A 17,557-nucleotide genomic window follows, 5' to 3' on the forward strand; every position below is an offset into this window, starting at 1 on the left:
AGCTTTCTTATAAATTTATTACATAATAATAATAATAATTAATAATAATAATAATATAATATAAGAAACATAGATCTCTGTGGGGTATGTGTATCACAACGTCAAGGGCGGGAGGCGAATGGCCACACCTCCATGACTCTGGAGAAGAAGAAATCTCCTCCGAAAATCCATACAAAATAAGGGTGAAGTCAAACTGACCCTGTAAAATTAAAAACAGAACAAAAACCCACAGGTGAGTCCGTCTGGGTAAGAACCAAGAGTGTGGATGTTGGAGCCGCGTGCGTGCGTGTGTGGTGGCACGCGCGTGTGCGAGGGCGGGAGCCGGTATATGCACATGCAGTGGGTGTGAGCGCGCCCGGGGGCGCCCGGGGGTGTCTCCGCGGGTGACACATGCATGCGGCAGTGAGGGCTGCCCACGGGCGACAGAAAGAAAACCGCGCCGCGCTCCGTCCCGCTTGGGAAATGGTTTCGGCTGGCGAAGCTCTTCACCCCCAGGAACAAAGCGCTTTGGGTTTTGTTTTCTCTTTTTTTTTTTTTTTCTTTTTTTTACAGTCAGAATTACAGACAGGAGCTGATGGAGAACAGGGAATTGATGATGTTAAGTCTGGACAAAGGAAAAATATCAACAACTTTAAAAAAAAAACAAACCTTCAAAGCAAGGAAAAAAAAAAAAGTGTATCCCTTTTTACAGAAGATAACCCAAGTCATTGAGAAGCCATGAGAATCACAGTAACCGCCGCGCGCGGCCGAGGGCAGCGGCGCTCGCTGCCGGCCGCGCCGCAGGCTCTGGGGTCGGTTCCTCGCCCGCTACCGCTCTGCCTTCTCCTGGATGGCTTTTCAAAATGAAATGTCTCACTGGGTCTGGAGATGTTTGGAGCGGAGATGCCAATGCAGCCAGAATAGATACAGAGTCAGGAAAGCGCTATCTACACCTGGGGAAAATCCTCTTTGCTTCAGCTGAGAAAATAAAAGTAAAGTAGCAGCAGCTGCGTTAGCAGGGGGGGTTATGGTTCTGCCGGGGGGTGGGAATGGCCATGAGACAAGACCTCGGCCCTCGGCCGTCGGGCAACCTGGGGTCCCCGGCCGCCGGGGCGAGTGGCCTGGCCCCGGCCAGGCGCTGGGGGTGTGTGGGACGTGGGGCCAGCGGAGCCGCCCCGGCAGCGCGGGCTCGGGGGGTGCAGACGGGTTGGGGGGGTGCGCGGGCTGCCCGCAGCGTGGGGGGGGTGAGCAGCTCAGCCGAGCGGCCGCGGCACGGAGCGTTCGCCCGGTGACCCCCGGGCTGCCCCAGAGTGCCGGGCCCACGCTTGTCCGGCTCTGCCACGCGTGTCCGTGGTGGGCGCGGGGTGGGGGGACAGGGGAGGGCGATGAGGAGGATGAGGAGGATGAGGAGGATGAGGCGGTCGCTGCTGGCGGGGGGAGCAGGTTTGCGGCAGCCCCGGGCAGCCCCTGGGGAGGGAGGGGGGCGGCGTGGCGGCGTGGCGGGAAGTCGCCTTCTTTGGTGTTGGGCCTGACTGGGACGAGCCGTGGTGTCCCGGGCGCGGCGGGCGCCGCCCCGCAGCGGGATCACGCAGTGTTTGCCAACACAGGTACGGCTGCAGCTGCTTGCTGGAGGAAGCTGGGATGCACGGCGGGGCGGCGCGGCCGCCGGCTCTGCGGGGGCAGAGGGGTGCATCCACCATTTCCAGCCCTCGCGAGGAAGGAGCGGGGCAAGGGCGGGAATCGGGGAGCGGGAGGACGAGGAGGGCTCCTCAGAAATGGCAAGAAGGCGTCCAGCTTTCCTGGTCCCAGACCGAACTTTCTGCAGACAAAGTTGCTCTCTGCAGACTTCTGGCCTCTCGCGGCAAGAGGCGGGTGCAGGCGGGTCTCTCGGTTGCCCCAGAAACAGCTGCGGAAGGGGCAGAGACCCCGGGTTCACGGCGGGCGAACCCGCCGAGCCGCCTGCACTCAGGCCAACACACCGCACAGTCCCGCCAGCAGCGCCCGCCGGCCACCCCGAGGGGCCCGCGCCGCGCCGCGAGCGAGGGTCGCGCCGAGGGGCAACGCTCAGCAGAGCCGCCCGACGCCCCGCGGGCAGCCGGGGCAGCTCTGCCGGCCGCGGGCCGTGCCGGGGCACGAGGAGCCGCCGGGGTCTCCGGGGGCTGCCGGGGTCGCCGATACCTGCGGGGAGGCGGGGAAGGAGCCAGCGGCGGGATGGGAATGAAGAGGCGAAAGGGACGAGCGGGGTTGGGCGGGCAGGGACGGGGCGCGCGGAGGGGCTGCGGGGTGCTGGCAGCGCCGAGCAGGGCCGGGGGGGGCCGCGCAGCCGGGGATGAGCCATCGGTGGTGCAGAGGCTCGGCCGAGCCCCGGGGGGACACGCGGGCATGGCCGGGGCTCGGCAAACATGCGGCAGCAGGGGCCGACGCCAGCCAGCCAGCGGGCACATCCACATCAGCTCAGCGGCCTCGTCAAAGGAGCAAACAGCCGAAGGAATTCCTAGGAAACCCCCATCTCTCAGGTTTGGAAAGAGGCTGCACGACACCGAGCCGGGGACGTGCCCAGGCCCCTGCACGCAGCGGAGCCTCCTCGAGGGGCTGCGCCGCGGTGGGCCCGCGGGGATGCGGAGGGGCTGGATGCTCGCTGCCCTCCCGGGACGTGCCGGTGCTGCCTCGCCAGGCACGGCGCTGGAGAAACAGCATCAGCCCGGAAAGCCAAGCTCTGGGCGCGGGGGACAAGCTCTGGGTGTGGGGGACGAGCTCCATGTGCAGGGGACAAGCTCCAGGCGCGGGGGACAAGCTCCGGGCGCGGGGGACAAGCTCCAGGTGTGGGGGACAAGCTCCAGGTGCGGGGGACAAGCTCCAGGTGCGGGGGACAAGCGGCAGCTTTGGCTGGCAGCGGGTGCCTGCGGACAGCAGCAGGGGTGCGGCACTGCGCAGCATGCGGGGGGTGGCCAGAGCCGGGGGGAATGGAGGGAGCGAGTGCGGGGCCGGGGGAGCAGCGGTGGGGGCCGTGCTGGCAGGCGAGGTGCGACCGCGCCGTGGCACGGGATGCCCGCGGAGCAGCACCATCCCTGCCCGTGCGGGACCGGGCCAACGAGCCCTGGCGACCGGAGGGTGCCAAGTGAAGCCAGTGCAGGTGGAGGAGGGCGAGGGGGGGGGAGCAGGGTCAGGGCCTCTGCGCAAGCTGCTGCACATGCTGCGGCCGCGGGCGAGGCGTGCGGGGGCTGGCGGCCAGGATTCGGGGGGAAGGCGGGAGGGGGAAGGTGCCGGGGAGGTGCCCAGCGGCGTGAATGGAGGGGCCGGGGTGCGCGGTGGCGGGGGGCGACGGGCTGGGCTGCGGCTGTGGGAGACAAGGTGGAAGGGGCAGGAGCTGGTCTGCGGCTCCAGGTCCAGCGCCGGCGCGGAGGGGCCGGGCCGGGGGCGCCTGAGGGGTGCAGGGGCACACCCCGGGGGGGCAGGCGGTGGGTTCCGGCAGACGCAATGGCTGCTATCGTAATTCGGACGCCTCTCGGCTCGCCGGGGCGCGAGGTCCGGGGGTACCCCGGGGTACGGACCGCGGGCTGTTCACCCGCCGGTCTGGCTTGAAGCCCCTCTCGCCGTCCCCGGGCGCCTGCCCCGGCTGGGAGCAGCGGGATGGCGGCCGGGGAGGGGGGGAGGCCGCGGACCCCCAGGGCCCAGCGGCTTCCGGAGAGCTCGAGATGGAGCTGCTCGGGCACGCGCCCAGGAAGAGCTCAGGGAAAAGAGACGGCACCGTAGCGCGTCAGGATCCGTCCCGGGGAGGGCCTGGTGTGCCAGCACAGGTCAGGATCCCTCCCGGGGAAGTCCTGGTGCACCGGCACAGGTCAGGATCCATCACCAGGGAGGTCCTTGTGTGCCAGCACCGGTCAGGATCCATCCCAGGGAGGTCCTGGTGCACCGGCACGGGTCAGGATCCCTCCTGGGGAGGCCCTGGTGCACTGGCACGGGTCAGGATCCGTCCCGGGGAGGTCCTGGTGCACAGGAGCGGCTGCTACCCCCGCCCCGGGCCCGGGCCTTTTCCCTGGCTGAAGGTTGTAAAGGTTCGGAGATGTGTGAGGGTCAGAAGGAACCTCCTTGTCCTTCCCTCTAGCACCAGAAGAGTTTAATGCCTTCGTGGGGGACTCAGCTTTTTGGGAACACCGGTCACCAAGCCATCCCCTCCTGAGCTGGCTGAGCCCCGGCCACCCTGAGCCGGGGCAGGGCAAGGCCAGGGTACGGTGTGGCAAGGAGATGGCACGCGGGACGCCGGGCAGCTCGCCGGGGGACGGGGCGGCCACCTCCTCCAGCGCCGGGGCTGGCCTGGGTCGCTCCGCGTCCCCGAAGCCGCCGGGCAACGGAGCGGCTCCCGCCCAGCCAAGCTGCCCCGGCGCCCCCGGCCCCGCGCGCCGTCCCCCGCTCCGGAGGGGCAGCCCCAGCGGGACCCTCGCGGCTGAGCCGGGGCGTGACGCGGCGATTGCTCCCCGGGAGCGGGGCCGAGGCGCGGGGGGCTGCAGGGGGTGGAAGCGCCAGCTCCGTGTGTGGCGGGGGCGGGGGGGTGGAAGACTCGGTGTGTCCCAAAAACCCAAGTTTGGTTTTGTGTTTCTAAATCTTTAAAATCCAGAGTGTCTGAAAGGAGCTGTTGGGGTTTTTTTGTGTTTTTTTTTTAAAAAGACTTTAACATTCATTCAGTCAGTCGCTAAAAACTCCCATGAGCCATGGGCGTCCCAGGGGAGGGGTGCAGGCACCGCCTCGCCAGCATCTCAACGAGTCTAGAGATATATAGATTTAGTAAAATTATAACAAAATCAGGTGGCTATAGCTATAGATATAGATATATAGATATTTGTTCTCTCTTTTCAAATATATAGCTGATTAAAAAGATGCAAAATAAGGATGACTAGGACGGAGTGGGAATCCTGTAGTTCAATATCATCTCTTGTAGATCATCAGCTGCTCTCTATATAAATGCACGGAGATTAAATATTATCCATCAACGTGTCCCCCTTGGAAACAAGACCCCAAACCAAGAGGAAATAAAACATCTCCCTCCCTCCCCTCCCCCCAGTTAGAACGTTGGCAAAGCGTTTTCTGCTGGATTCCCCACCAGCCTCCCTCCGACATCCCCAAACATGCTTCTATCCATGCGGTTTCAGTCCCTCTCTCACCGGGGCAACCGAGGGCGACAGGCAGAGCACAGCTCAGAGTCCAGGGCTAGTCTCTCTCTCTCTCTCTCTCTCTCGCAGGAATCGTTCTTCTGGCTCGCAGGGCAAGGCTGGCGGCTCCCCGGGCGGGAGGGAGCGGGTCCGGGCTCACCGCGGGCGTCCGCCCCGCCGCAGCGCTGGCGCTGCCCTTCCACGGAGAGCTCGGTGTGCTGGGGCCCCTTCCCTCCGAGCGCGGGGCCAGGGCCACCACCGCGGCCACGGTGCCTCCTGCCTGCTCCTCCGGCGGCGCGCTGAGCGCCGGCACCGGCCCTGCCTCCTGCACCAGCCCCTGTCCTGCCGCGCTCCCGCCGTGCCGGCTCGGAGCATCTCGGGGGCTCCAGGCCCCGACTGACCTGCCCGGGGGGCGGCCGGCGGCGAGCACCGGGCCCGCTGGCCTCCCCGCCGCCTCCAACCGGCCTCTCCCTGCCTGTCGCGCCCGGGCAGCGCGGCCGGCGCTCGGCCTGCAGCAGAAGCCCTCTCCCTAGCCGGGCTCGGCTCCTCACTGCACCACTGGCCCTGCCCCGCTCCCCACCACAACCAGGTGTTGCCCTTCGGCCACGGGGAGCCCCGGGCTCGGCGGCAGCAGCACGTGGTGCCTCGGCCCCTCCGGCCACCAGCGACGCCCCCGGGCAAGAGCACATCAAGCGATATACAGGCCAGACTCTCTGGGAGGAACAGAAACGAGGATGTATTTCATGCAACATTCCTTGTCCCGAAGGCGTCGCGGGGCTGGCGGGGCCGAGCGGGGGTCTGCGTGTGCGTGGCACGCCGGGGCGGTGTGGGAGCGGGCGGGAGCCTCTCGGCTCCGCGCCCTTCAGTGCAGTGCTCAGAATAGAAAGAGAATCAAAGTGGGTTTTATTAGTCTAGTAGAAACTCCCTCCCCCCCCCCCCCCCGCCGTGGTGGCTCTGGAAGAGGCCAGCGCTGCCTGGGACGGTCAGCTGTCTACCAGCTGCTTGAGTGCCCGCTCAATGTTCATCCGGTGCCCGACCCGGGTCACCCCCAACTCCACAAAGTCCTCCTTGGTGAGGGCAGGCAGGTGCGTGCCCTCTATTTCATGGTCCTCAAACTTGTCTCGGTGCTCCACCAAATTGATGCTTTCCAGCCAGTCCCCGACGTCGTACTTGTTCCACAGGTGGAGGGGTTTCTGCATGAAGGGCCGAGGCGGGTGGAGGGTGTGCAGGGGTGGCCCTGGCGAGGGGGACGGGGACGGGGAGCGGCTCCGGGCGCTCACGCTCCTCACCACAAAGCGCACCTCCTTGGGCTCGTGTGGGATGGAGAGGCTGGAAGATTTGAGGATGGTGGGAGGGGTCAGACCGTAGGGCCGGACGGTGCTGAGGGGCTCTGTCCGGTCCAGAGCCGGCTTCACGGGGCTGGGGGTACGTCGGGTTACAGGGTAGCGACTGCCAGGTCGGACTGTGTAGGTGGTCCCGGAGCTCCGCTGGGAAATGGTGCTGAGTTCTCCTAAACTACTGAAAAGTCTGCAGAAAGAACGGTACAGCGAGAGAGAGAGGAGAGAGAGCAGAGGGCAGGGGTAAGGCGGAGGTCGCCAGACACAGGAGCACACACACAATATACACGGGGGGGCTGCTGGAGGGCTGGGCCGGCCTGGGATGGGGGGGCACACTGCAGCGCTCGGGGGACACAGCTCGGAGCCCTTCGGCCAAGACTCTCTCGCAAGCCCTGCCAGGGCTGCTCGGGGGAGGTAGAAGCGGTTCGAGCAAGTACCTCCAGCACCTCGGCCTCGCGGCCAAACCTGCCCTGACTCTGCGGCTCTGAACCCCCCGACACCTGCCCCGGGGGGGGGACACGCGGCCCCGCACCCTGCCGGTGCACACAAAGACCTGATGTGCCCCAAGGCCCCACACCTCGCCCTGCCCCGGCCGCTGGGCAAGAGCCTGCGGCAGAGCTACACCGCAGCCCCCGGCCCCCCCAACCTCCGGGGACCCCCGGCCTGGCACGGACCCGGGACAAACCCGCGCTCCCGAGCGCGTCGGCCAGTCCCTTCCGGGGACAAGAGGGACCTTGTGGCACCTCCCTAGAGCACAGCATGGGGACAGCAGGCCCGGCACGTCCCCCAGGGATGGAGCCAGCGGGGTCTGACCCTCGCCTGACCACGGGCAGCTCCTTGGCCGGGGCTGCGGCAGCCCGGAGGCGTCCGCACCGGTTGTCCCCACGGTTGTCCCCTCGCACCGTGCCGTGTCTGCCTCCCCCCCTACACCCAGTGTGGCGGTGGGGGCGGGCACAGGCCGTGGAACCGGGTGGGGGACAAACCGGCTGCGAGCACACCTGCCCTCGGCCTTCTGCCCTCACCTCGCCCTCGGTGCCTCCCCGGCCCGAACAAGCGCTCTGGCTGTGCGCAAAGAAACGGATCTAAAACCTGACAGGGCAAGATGACGGAGGATGAGTCCTCCGAGTGCAATGAGCTGAGTGCGGGCCTCGGCCTGGGGGCTGGGGAAGGCACTCTGCCCTGGGAACCTGGGAACGGGCACCCGCTGCCGGCTGCGGCTGGGGACGCGACTCCGACCGGGAGGGACCTGGGACCCCCCTGCGCTCTGTCCCGGCAGCGAAAGCAAACGCGGCACCCTGAGCCCGCCCCGGGGCTCTGGGCACGGCTGGGCGGAGGCTGGCGGGGTCTCAGCTCCCGGGAGGGCTCTCAGCAGGGGCCCAGCTCCCGCGGCAGGATCGCCGCAGCCCTGACGGAGCGGGAGGAAGGAGCCGTGGCTGCACTGGCTACCTCTGCTCAACGTCCTCGGCCGCTCGCTTGGGCCAAGCAACGCCGGTTTGCTTCTCCTCCGAACTAACCCATAAAACACAACAGAACGGCAGCTCCCTGCTCCTGGACGTGAGGTCGCTTAACCAAGGAGCAGCCCTCCAGGCCGTCTGCACAGTGCCCTGCGGGCAGCCCGGCGCAGTTGGGCACCGCTGCTCTGCTGCTGCCCTCCGAGCTCTGCCCTCCCCTCTCAGGCCCCTCCTGGAACAGACGGACACTCTGGAAACCTGCTGCTGGCCACGGGAGTGCAAGGGCTACAGCTAACGGCGTACACCCACTGCCACTACAGCACACGCCACACACGAGCCGCACTTCTGGGAGGTTAATAAGCACTAATGATTTCTTAGAGATGGCTCTGAGAAGATGAGCAGAACGTGAATATGAAGGTCTGTTCCCAGTCTGTGGGCTCAGGCACATTTCGTCTTATTTTCCTGCACCTTGGCACAGAAAGCAAGAGGGCTATAAAGAAGCGTGACGATGAATCACATTTGGGAAGCTCCATCAATGCAGAAGAGGAAAAACTGAACGACCTTGAGGTCTGCGGTACAAGAAACAGAACGAAAAGTGACAGTACAAAACAGAGCATCCTGCTCGCGGGGCTGGCAAGGGACCTCTGCTCTAATGGAGAGAAAGTTCTGGGTCCACTGCGAGACCCTGGGGGGGCTGACTGGGAGGCACCAACGCTACGCTCCCATCTGAAATTCCAGGCACGGTTCTGGCCACTCATGTTCAAGGCAGGTAAATGCCACCGGCAACGGCTGCGGAGATGGGAGACGGCGCCAGCATGCCAAAGGCTTCTGTAACCGCCCAAGGAGGGACAGAGGGGTCGGCGCTGTCACTCTGTGAAAGGAGACTTGAGGGTACTGAGCCCTGCGGTAGCCCTGTGTGAGCCCAGCTCCTCGCTGAGGGGTGGAGGATGCCCCGTGGCCGCCTGGCAGCAGAGGGGCAGGTCCCACAGGGACCCCCACCATATGCAGGCCGTGCTGCGAGGCCTCCCTGGCTCTCGGCACCGTTTCCTCTTCGTTTGGTGGCTTCCAGGGCCTGGGAAGGTGGCCATGCCCGCCGCGTGCCCCAGCTCCCGCAGCTGCCGGCTGGGGGTCTGTTCTCTGCAGAGCTGGGCGCGACGCTGGCTGGCACCGTGCTGTTGGCTCTGCACCCCCAGCGCCGTCCGCGGCCCACAGCCGCCGCTCGCCGGCCCTGGGAGTGACTTCATGGGGGCTGTCAGCACAACTGGTCACGGACGCTTCATCCCGCTCTGGAGCCAGGCGGCATTTGCGGGATGTGATCACAAACAAGTGGCACCTCAGCACAACATCCCTTCCCAGGACTTGCACTTGATGCGCAGCGACAGTATCTGCCTCGAGGGTTCTTCCTGGGTCACTGCTTTGCTCTCTGCAGGTTCACGTCGGCGTGTCACGCGTCCTGCCCGGGGGGACAGCGGCAGAGGTGTGGACCAGCCGCCTTTAGCCAAGCTGAGGCCAAGTGCTGCCACATTTTAGGATGCTGCTGTCGAGGACGTCAGCTCTGTCAGGGTTCATGAACACTACGGCATTGTCCACATCTCCTTTAGGCAGTATCAAGTCAATCTTAGTGGGGAGCTTAATAAGGAAAATGAAATGCTTCCTTCCCTTTCCCCTCCTGCTCAGAAGACCAGCAGCCCGGAGATGGTGGGGCTGCCCGTTGCCACAGGTCTCTCTGTGAGTCGGGCCGTGGCAGCTCCAGTCCCGGGGTCGGGCCGTGCCTCCACGCTTGTCTTCTCCGAAGCGGTTCTGGCAGCTCCAACCCCTGTCCCGTGGAGCTCGGCGGCTGCGGTCTGGCAGCACCAGCACCAGCAGCAGATCGACTGCCCCAGCTGCTTCTTCAGCGCAGCCAGACAAAGACTAGTGTCTTTGGAGAGGCAGGAGACGCGGCTCCGTTTGCTCACCACAGCACAGACGTGGGAGTGGCCCGGATCAGCGGAGAGGGAGAACTGGTCTCACGGGAAGCAGTCGCACGAGCAGAGAAACACCAGCTTGATGAAAAAGGAAGTTCTACCCAAAGGAAGAGGGATTATGCATTTGTAGGACGGCTAATTAAGCCTTCTGGGAATGCTCTTACCGAAGGTATTGAAAAGCAGATTTGTTGAATGAGTCACTAATGGATGAGGATTCTTCCTTTGAACTCTGTATCTCCGTCCAGATTTCTCCAACAGCATTAACGCGCTTCCAACCTCTCCAGAGAGACGCTTGGTTTTTGCTCAGCAAGTCTTTCGTGCTGCTGCTCTCGGCTCCTGGGTGTTTTCATACTGGACTCCAAAAGCCTCTCCCTGCTTTTGCTGGAACTGCACGTAGGACCCTCCCGCTGTGCCGAGCCACCTTCGCTCCTGATGGGAGACCCGAGACCGTTCTCGTGATCCTCCACCCGTGCTGGGTGCACCTGAAGGCTCCGCCGCAGAGCTGGGCGCGATCTGTGGCCGTGGCCAGGCTGCGCTTTAGGCCGGGGTTGGAGACTAATCCTCTCTCTGCGCAAAATGCAGGTGGACGCTCTGTGGCTTCCTGCCTAGAGCGCTGCACGCGCAGATGTCCTGACACCTCTACAGCTCCCGTTTGGAAAGGGTTTTGTCTTCCAGAACTGTCTCATGAGAACTGTCCCTGAAAAGGGAGGACAAAGGGGAGGGGTGCAGAAAGGAAAGAAAGTCTCTCTGGATGGCCCCCAAAACAAAAATCAGAAGCACTCGTGCTACGTGTCACCATGGAAATAACACAACCGCCAAAGGGGACATCACTCACTGGCACCAGCTGGGCGCTCTCGCATGCCCACAGGCTCTGCTCAGGTGAGTTTGCGTTGGGGGGGCTGGTGACGGGGTACGGGCCTGTTTTGGGTGGTGGAGGGGAACGTGCTTCTCCACAGAGCCCCGAGGAAGCCCCCCCCGACCAGAAATGAAGCCCCAGGACGAGAGGCAGCCCCCATCCGCCCGCCCCGCCGGCGCACGGCCCCAGCGGCAGAGCGAGCTGCCTCACGGGGACCATTTGCCAACATGCTGCTCTTCCTGAACTGCTGAATTTCAGCAAGAAATTTGTCCTGGCTCTCAGCAGAAGAATCCAAAGAGAGCTTATCCCCATAAAGAAAGCCCACGGGGAAAAGGGTGCCCAACAGCGCATGAGGCTTAGCTGAAGAACTACTGAGAACAAGGTTTGTCACCAGAGGCGACCTAATTTCCTCCTGTCATTTTTTCTTAGGACTCTACTAGTGCAGCCAGCACTTTCATTAGGGAAGATAAATCTGGCACTTCTGAGTTCTCCTCTTTCACAGCAGAAAAACAAAGGGATGCTGCCAGGGAACACCTGAAAACTGCTACAAACAAGTGGAGTTAATGGTACCCAACGTACTGTCCCTCCTGGTGCAGTAACTCCAGCAGCACCTGGAGGGCTGATGATGCTGAAGCAGCACTGGAAGAATTCATCTTCAGACAAGAACAGGAATGAGCAAACCAGGAGAGAACAGTTAAATCCTGTAACTCTGAGGGCTGCTGCGCTTCTGTATGGAGTCTCCCGAGCAGGAATAAATGCAGAAGCTACGGGCAGTGCTTGTGTGAAGTCCTGCAAATCAGGCACCTTGGTCCACGTTGGACTTAGAATGCACAGAGGGGTGCTGAGCACGTGCAGCTGGTCTCCTGTTTCCCAAAAGAGATTTCACAGGGTCAGACTTTACGCAGGGGCCCAGCAGCCGCCCTGTGTGTGAGCCACAAAGCTGCCGTTTGCCGAAAGCGAGCGCCGCGCTGTGCACACGCAGAACGGCCAGCTCATGCCTCCGCGAGTGGAACAGCCCCGTGGCTGGGTGCCACCTGCCCGGGAATCCCCCATAAACTTCCCAAATCCTTGGATTCTGCCTGGATGGAAAGGGCTCACTGTGGGGAGAACTCAGAAGTCGGGCACCTTAATACTCTTCCCAGAGGGGTGGCTCCTCCGGGCCAGACTGTGGGGTTTTTTCTCCTCCAGGAAGGTGCCAAAAGAGACCGAGTGGATGACCCGTTACCTCGGTGTTTGGGCAAAGAGCCTGCATGGCACCGGGCAGGGAAACCTTCCAGCACCCCGCGGCGTGGGGGCTCAGGGGAGCCACGAGGCGCTCGGGCCGCAGGAGGCTGAGGGGTATCTGCGGGGGGTGACCTCGCGCTGGCTCCGCAGCCAAGCAGCCGCACCTCGCCCGTGCCTCGGAGGAAGCTCAGCATCCAGAAGGCAATCCCTCTCCTTTTCCTTCCACAGCCCATCGTGTTGTTATGGCAACCAACATGCTTAGGTCTAAGCCTAGTATTTGGCAAGCAGCAGCCCACTCCTGGCACCTGCCTTGGCTTGCAGCCGCCGTCCAGGTGCTCTGCGCAGCGGTTGCCCGAACTCCGGCCTTCGAGGAGGGCCAGGGCAGGGCGGGCCGGCCCCTGGCACATCAGTCCCTGGGGGGGTGATGGAGCAAATCACCTGGGAAGCCATTTCCCAACACACTGAGGACAAGAGGGTGACGGGGAGGAGACAGGGCGGCTTTACAAAGGGGAAAGCAGGTCTGAGCAACCCGGCAGCTGCCCGCGGCCAGGTGACGAGGTTGGTGGGGGAAGGACAAGAGATGGATTTCACAGCTGGGAACCGCCCCAACTGCTGGGCCAGAGGCTCCTGACTCGTGGTGCACCCCGCTGGGGCCAAGACCTCCTGACGGCGTTGTTTAATACCCGGGGCAGAGGGTCTCTCAGCAAGGGGAGGAGACACGTTTTGAGCAGACGACACAAAACGGAGGAGTGGCTGATACAGCCCGTGGCTCTGCTGCCCCGTAGAGCGTCCCCGCTGACGGGAGGAACGGGCCAAGAGCAGCCTCATGGAATTCAGCAGAGGGAAAAGGCCACGTCCTGCACCTGAGAAAGGGGAATGGCCTCACCCGCCAGGTCACGCCGGGGGCTGAGCAGCTGCACGGCAGCTTTCCAGAGAAGGACCGGGGGGTGCTGGCAGACACTGAGCTCAACACCAGCCGGCAACGCACCCCCGCAGCAGACAAAGGCTGCTGGTGCCCTGGCGGCAGCAGGACCGGCGCTGCCGGCAGGTCAGGGAGGTGATCTCCCTGCCTGGCACTGGTGGAGCACCCCTGGAGTACTGGGCCCAGTACAAGAGAGACATGGGCTTATTGGAGTGAGAGTCCAGCGAAGGGTCACAAAGCTGGGGAAGGTATTGGGCACAGAAGAGACTGAGAGAGCTGGGACTGTTCAGCCTGGAGAAGGTTCAAGGGCACCTACCAGTGACTTGATGGGGGAGTAAAGAAGATGGAGCCAGACTCTTCTCGGAGGTGCCTGTGACAGGGCAAGAGGCAACGGGCGCAGACTGAAACACAGAAAATCCCACCTCAGCACAGGGAATCCCTTGCTGCCCGTGAGGGCGACACGGGTTGCCCAGAGCGGTGGTGGAGGGGGGACCCTTGGAGATATTGAAAGCCCGACGTGACAGTCTCCTGGGCATGCTGCTCTAGGTGGCCCTGCCCGAGGAGGGGGAGGACCAGACGATCCCCAGAGGTCCCCTCCCACCTCAACTCTTCCTGGAGACTGTGGAGGACCCACACAGACCTGCCATCAGCCGACAGCAAACGCCCCAGGGAGAAAGCAACCGGAGCCCGTGACTGCAGTCACTCCTCCGGCAGGGCTCAGGCCGGGAGGGCTCGAGCTGATGGCCCTTCCTCCAGCCCTTCCCGCCAGCGCCCTCAACCTCCGCCGGGGCACACGCAGCAAGCAAACAGCAACGTGCTCCTGCGGCTCCACCAGCGCCCGACCCTCCCTGTCACCCCCACCATTTCAGCACCGGCTCTCGCTCCCCACGGCCTGCGGGGCCCTGGAATCACCCGGGATGCTGCCGGCCCCAGCTCACGGGGCCTGTGCTCTCCGGCCTGCGGAGCCGGCGCTGCCCTCGCCTGCCCATCGCTTTACATTTCTTAGCACTGAACTTTCTCTGCTCTCAGGCAGGTCACTCACTTCGCTTGGCTAGTTTAGCTCTTCACTGTCCTCTCTAAGCTTGATGTCTCCCAAAACTTCATGTTTTCTGTGAATCAGGACTTCTCATCCATCACAGTGGTTTCCACACAATTAATAAATGACAGAACCCCAGAGTCCTTCAGGCTGGCAAAGCCCCTCGGGATCATCGAGTCCAACCCTCAGCCCGACTCTACAAAGTTCTCCCCTACCCCACATCCCCCACAGCTCATCCCAACGGCCCTGAAACCCCCCCAGGGATGTTATCTATTAAATGAAATGTGTTATCTATTAAATGAAATGGGACCCTACTACAAAATACCTGCTATTAACCTTTTCCCACGATGAAACCTGACAAGCTACTTCTACTCTTACACTGTGTTCAGCTCAAGTCTCACCGTGGCGTCTGACCACTGAGGAGGCAACAAACCACCCCCCATCCTCCTGTGTGGTTTTCTGCCCGGCGAGGGGAATGCACAGGGACCCGACGTGTCTCACGCATGGCTGGAGGTGCTCAGCCCCCGATGGGGACAAACCTCCCTGCCCGAGGCACGTGTCCCGCTGACACCCCTCTGCACCGGGGACCGGGCAGAGCCAGTGTCTCCTGCATCCGTGTCACAGCGTGGTACAACGCAAAGCTTTTCTTTTCACAGAAAAAGCAGGGGAGAGATTTAGGTTTCTACACCTAGGAAGTGACGTCCTTCTAGATTTCCTGGTCTGCTCGGGATTTGACTTCCTTCTGCTTATTGCAAGAGCAGGTGAGGGAGGAGGTCCTACAGGTAGCACAGGTTGAGCATCTTCCTTGACACGGGGGGGTGACAAAGCGATGGGGAAACTGATGCCCACGGCTAAAGAGCAACCTAACACGTCACCGCTGGCGGTGTGGGTCAGGCCAGCTCTGCTGCTATCTGATGGCCAGTGAGGGACCCCCATTTAACATACGAGTTCTTAATAAACCCTAATGCCAGATCCTGTGGGGTCAGTGAAGTTTGCAGGTCACAGGACGGCAGGACAGTGGCCAGCAGCTCCACGGGCACAGCGCTACAGGTGGGAGAATGCTCGACACTACAGTATGCACAGCTGTAGTACAGCTGCAGACAAATGCGTTTAAAAACCGCAGGAGCAGATGAAGTGGCTCAAGCTGTGACTTCCGACGTGCCACAGCACGGGGCGGTGACTCCTGACCTGGGCTCGGCCGGGCTGCGCTGGGCGGGCGCTGGACGCAGCCCCTGCGGGTGTGTTGGTGTCAGGAGGGACACGACCCACCCCGGGGGATCTGGGAGATCCCGGGATCTCCCGGCAGCGGATGGGGCCAGCTCGGCGGGCCTGGCACATCGGAGAGGGAGGCGAGGGTCAGGGAACGCCATCGCCCACAGAAAACGCCAACCATGGAACGCTCTGCGCAGCCCAGCAGGGACAGGGAAACGAACAAACCCGTGGAAGGCAAAGGCGCGCAGAGATGACTGGAAAATAAGGTGCGTGAGTCAAGCTGGAAGATGATGTGACCCGACTGAGGCAGCAGGGGAAGAGCCCCTGGAAGATGCCTTCGAACAGCGGCGGCTCGGGAGCGCTTCTGGGAAGTGCCCGGAGGGACAGAGTGGGGGTCTGCGGCTCTGCTCACCCGAGGAGCAGCTCCGACTGACCCGGAGGAAGCTGCACTAGGTTTAACAAATGATTTTCTGGACTCTTGTCTAATCACTTTAAGCAGAGTATGAAAATCCACCCCAGAAAGCTGTGGTGACTGTCCCTGTTTTACCTCATTGCGGGGGACAAAGCGGAGGATCTCAGCGATGGTACCACCGATGAAACTGTTGCTCCTGCTACTATCCACTTCCCTCTCGGAACAAATAACAGTTTTTTCTCTTCTTCACTCTATCAACTCCTGCATGCAGGAACAGGGCCCACCCCTGCAGGTCTGCCACGGACAGAAGAGGAGCCAAGAACTTGTGACTTTCCCTGGAGCTGACGCGGGGAAGGGGGGTTTGTGTGGGGGGGACAACAAGATGGGGAACCCTGGCTGGTGCCTGGGTAACGGAAGGATGAAGCTGCTGCTCTGAGGCTCTGGGGTTTGTTGCAGTTCAAGGTGCAACCCAGGACAGAACGGAACTGGCGCGATGCTGGAGGGACGACGCTCAACATTCACTTACGGGCTGGCCGCTGCCCCATACCCTTCTGCGCCTGCGGTGCCTTTCTCGGGGAGAGCTCCCATCTGCCTGCCATGGTCAGGTGAGAGCAAACTACTGTTTACTTTTTTTCTCTCCCAAACTGTGTATAAGACGTTATCCCAATAAAATAGAGAGGCTGGATTTGGGAAATAGCCAGCCAGCCACAGAAATGCTGGGGGTATATTCCCTTTTGTGGCTTCTCAACGTAATGCCCTCTTCCTGTTTCAAAACTGCCTTTTCTGTCCTCTCCCACTCCGTCATTCCCCGCTCCTCTCTGATCACACATCTGCAGCAGCACACAGTCATTCCTGCTGCTCACTGCTAGAGCATCTTCCCCCGACCTCAGAAGACCAACTGACCTTCCCAGCTCTCTGCACTGTCCTACAAACTGGAGCAGGACCCGTCTCCGGGGTCAGACCAGCCTGTCCCATGGTCTCCTGAGCTCCTGGCTCCCAGTCCCAGGCGCCCGATGGCCTCTGCACGCAGCAGCCTCTGCGCAGCAGATGAAGGGATGGCGACAGCCACCGGCGTTGGCAGAGGATTTGAGGTTACTGGGCCCCTGGTAGCACTGAAAGGCTCAGGAGTGAGGTCCTTGCCCAAGAAGTGCCCAGAAAAGGACTGGGGACGACTTCTTCCTTGCTGGTCTCAGAGGACCTGGGGGAGGGCACATTGGTGTCTGTTCTTCCGTTCCCATTCCCAGCGCTGAGCTCTGGGAGCCCTGACGGCACAGCCCATCTCCTGCCGTCCCCGACGACGCGCCGAGTGGGTCCGAGGGCAGAGGCAGCCTGGCTGCTGGACACGGAGGGGTCACTTGAGCTGTTTCATTGCTTTCCTTCAGACCCAGCTTGCCTTGGGAATCTCACTGACCACTAAAACCCGAGCCTGGGCTGTGGGCTCAGCTCTCCACCGGGTGTTTGTGCTGGGCTGGCTGTGGGGTGAGCATCCCCGCAGCGTGCCTCGTGCCGGCGGCGCTGCCCCAGCCCCGGAGCCTGCGCCCGCACCGAGGAAATCAGGGCTCAAGCTTTACATTTTAGGTAACAAATTTTGTTGCCGGGGAAAATGACCACGATCTGCAGTGGATGCCTGAGCCTTTGCGCAGCTAATGAGAGGGGAAGCTGGCCCATCAGTGTTTTAACTGTGACGACACGGAAGGTTAATCTACAGGGTCAGCTAATTACATACACACGGCTAACCCCGTGCCGCCAGCCAGCAGCCAGCACTCCTGCAGCTGAACCGGGGGTGCCTGAGAGCTGTTGTAGAACTGAGCCTCTTTGCTTGTGCAGCCTAAAACTGCCCTGGGTTTACAGCACCCTCTGTCCCTTCCAAGGAACCCAGTGCAAAAACCTCTGCTAAGAAAATGTTAAAGGTGCTCAGTTAGGCAGGCACCAGCACGGACTGCACACCCGGGTTCATCGTGGATTCTTTTGGATCAAGACAGCAGCTAACCCTAACCCTAACCCAAATGTCCCTAAC

General features: G+C 62.3%; 1 protein-coding gene across 10 annotated transcripts in view; it reads right to left on the reverse strand.

The window, feature by feature from the left end:
* SHANK3 (SH3 and multiple ankyrin repeat domains 3) overlaps nucleotides 1-17,557 on the reverse strand; it is a 351,907-nt gene continuing 334,350 nt past the window's right edge. For 6 of the 10 annotated variants that reach the window (XM_074903628.1, XM_074903636.1, XM_074903627.1 and 3 more), the window contains one exon: nucleotides 1-6,653. In XM_074903628.1, the coding sequence (XP_074759729.1) occupies nucleotides 6,110-6,653 (544 nt within the window). In that variant the 3' untranslated portion in view covers nucleotides 1-6,109. Of the gene's footprint in view, nucleotides 6,654-13,196; nucleotides 13,282-17,557 lie in introns of all 10 variants that reach the window. The other 4 variants (XM_074903632.1, XM_074903631.1, XM_074903633.1 and 1 more) reach the window with 4 other exon arrangements.

The sequence above is a fragment of the Athene noctua genome, chromosome 3, assembly GCF_965140245.1.
Source record: "Athene noctua chromosome 3, bAthNoc1.hap1.1, whole genome shotgun sequence".
NCBI lineage: Eukaryota > Metazoa > Chordata > Aves > Strigiformes > Strigidae > Athene > Athene noctua.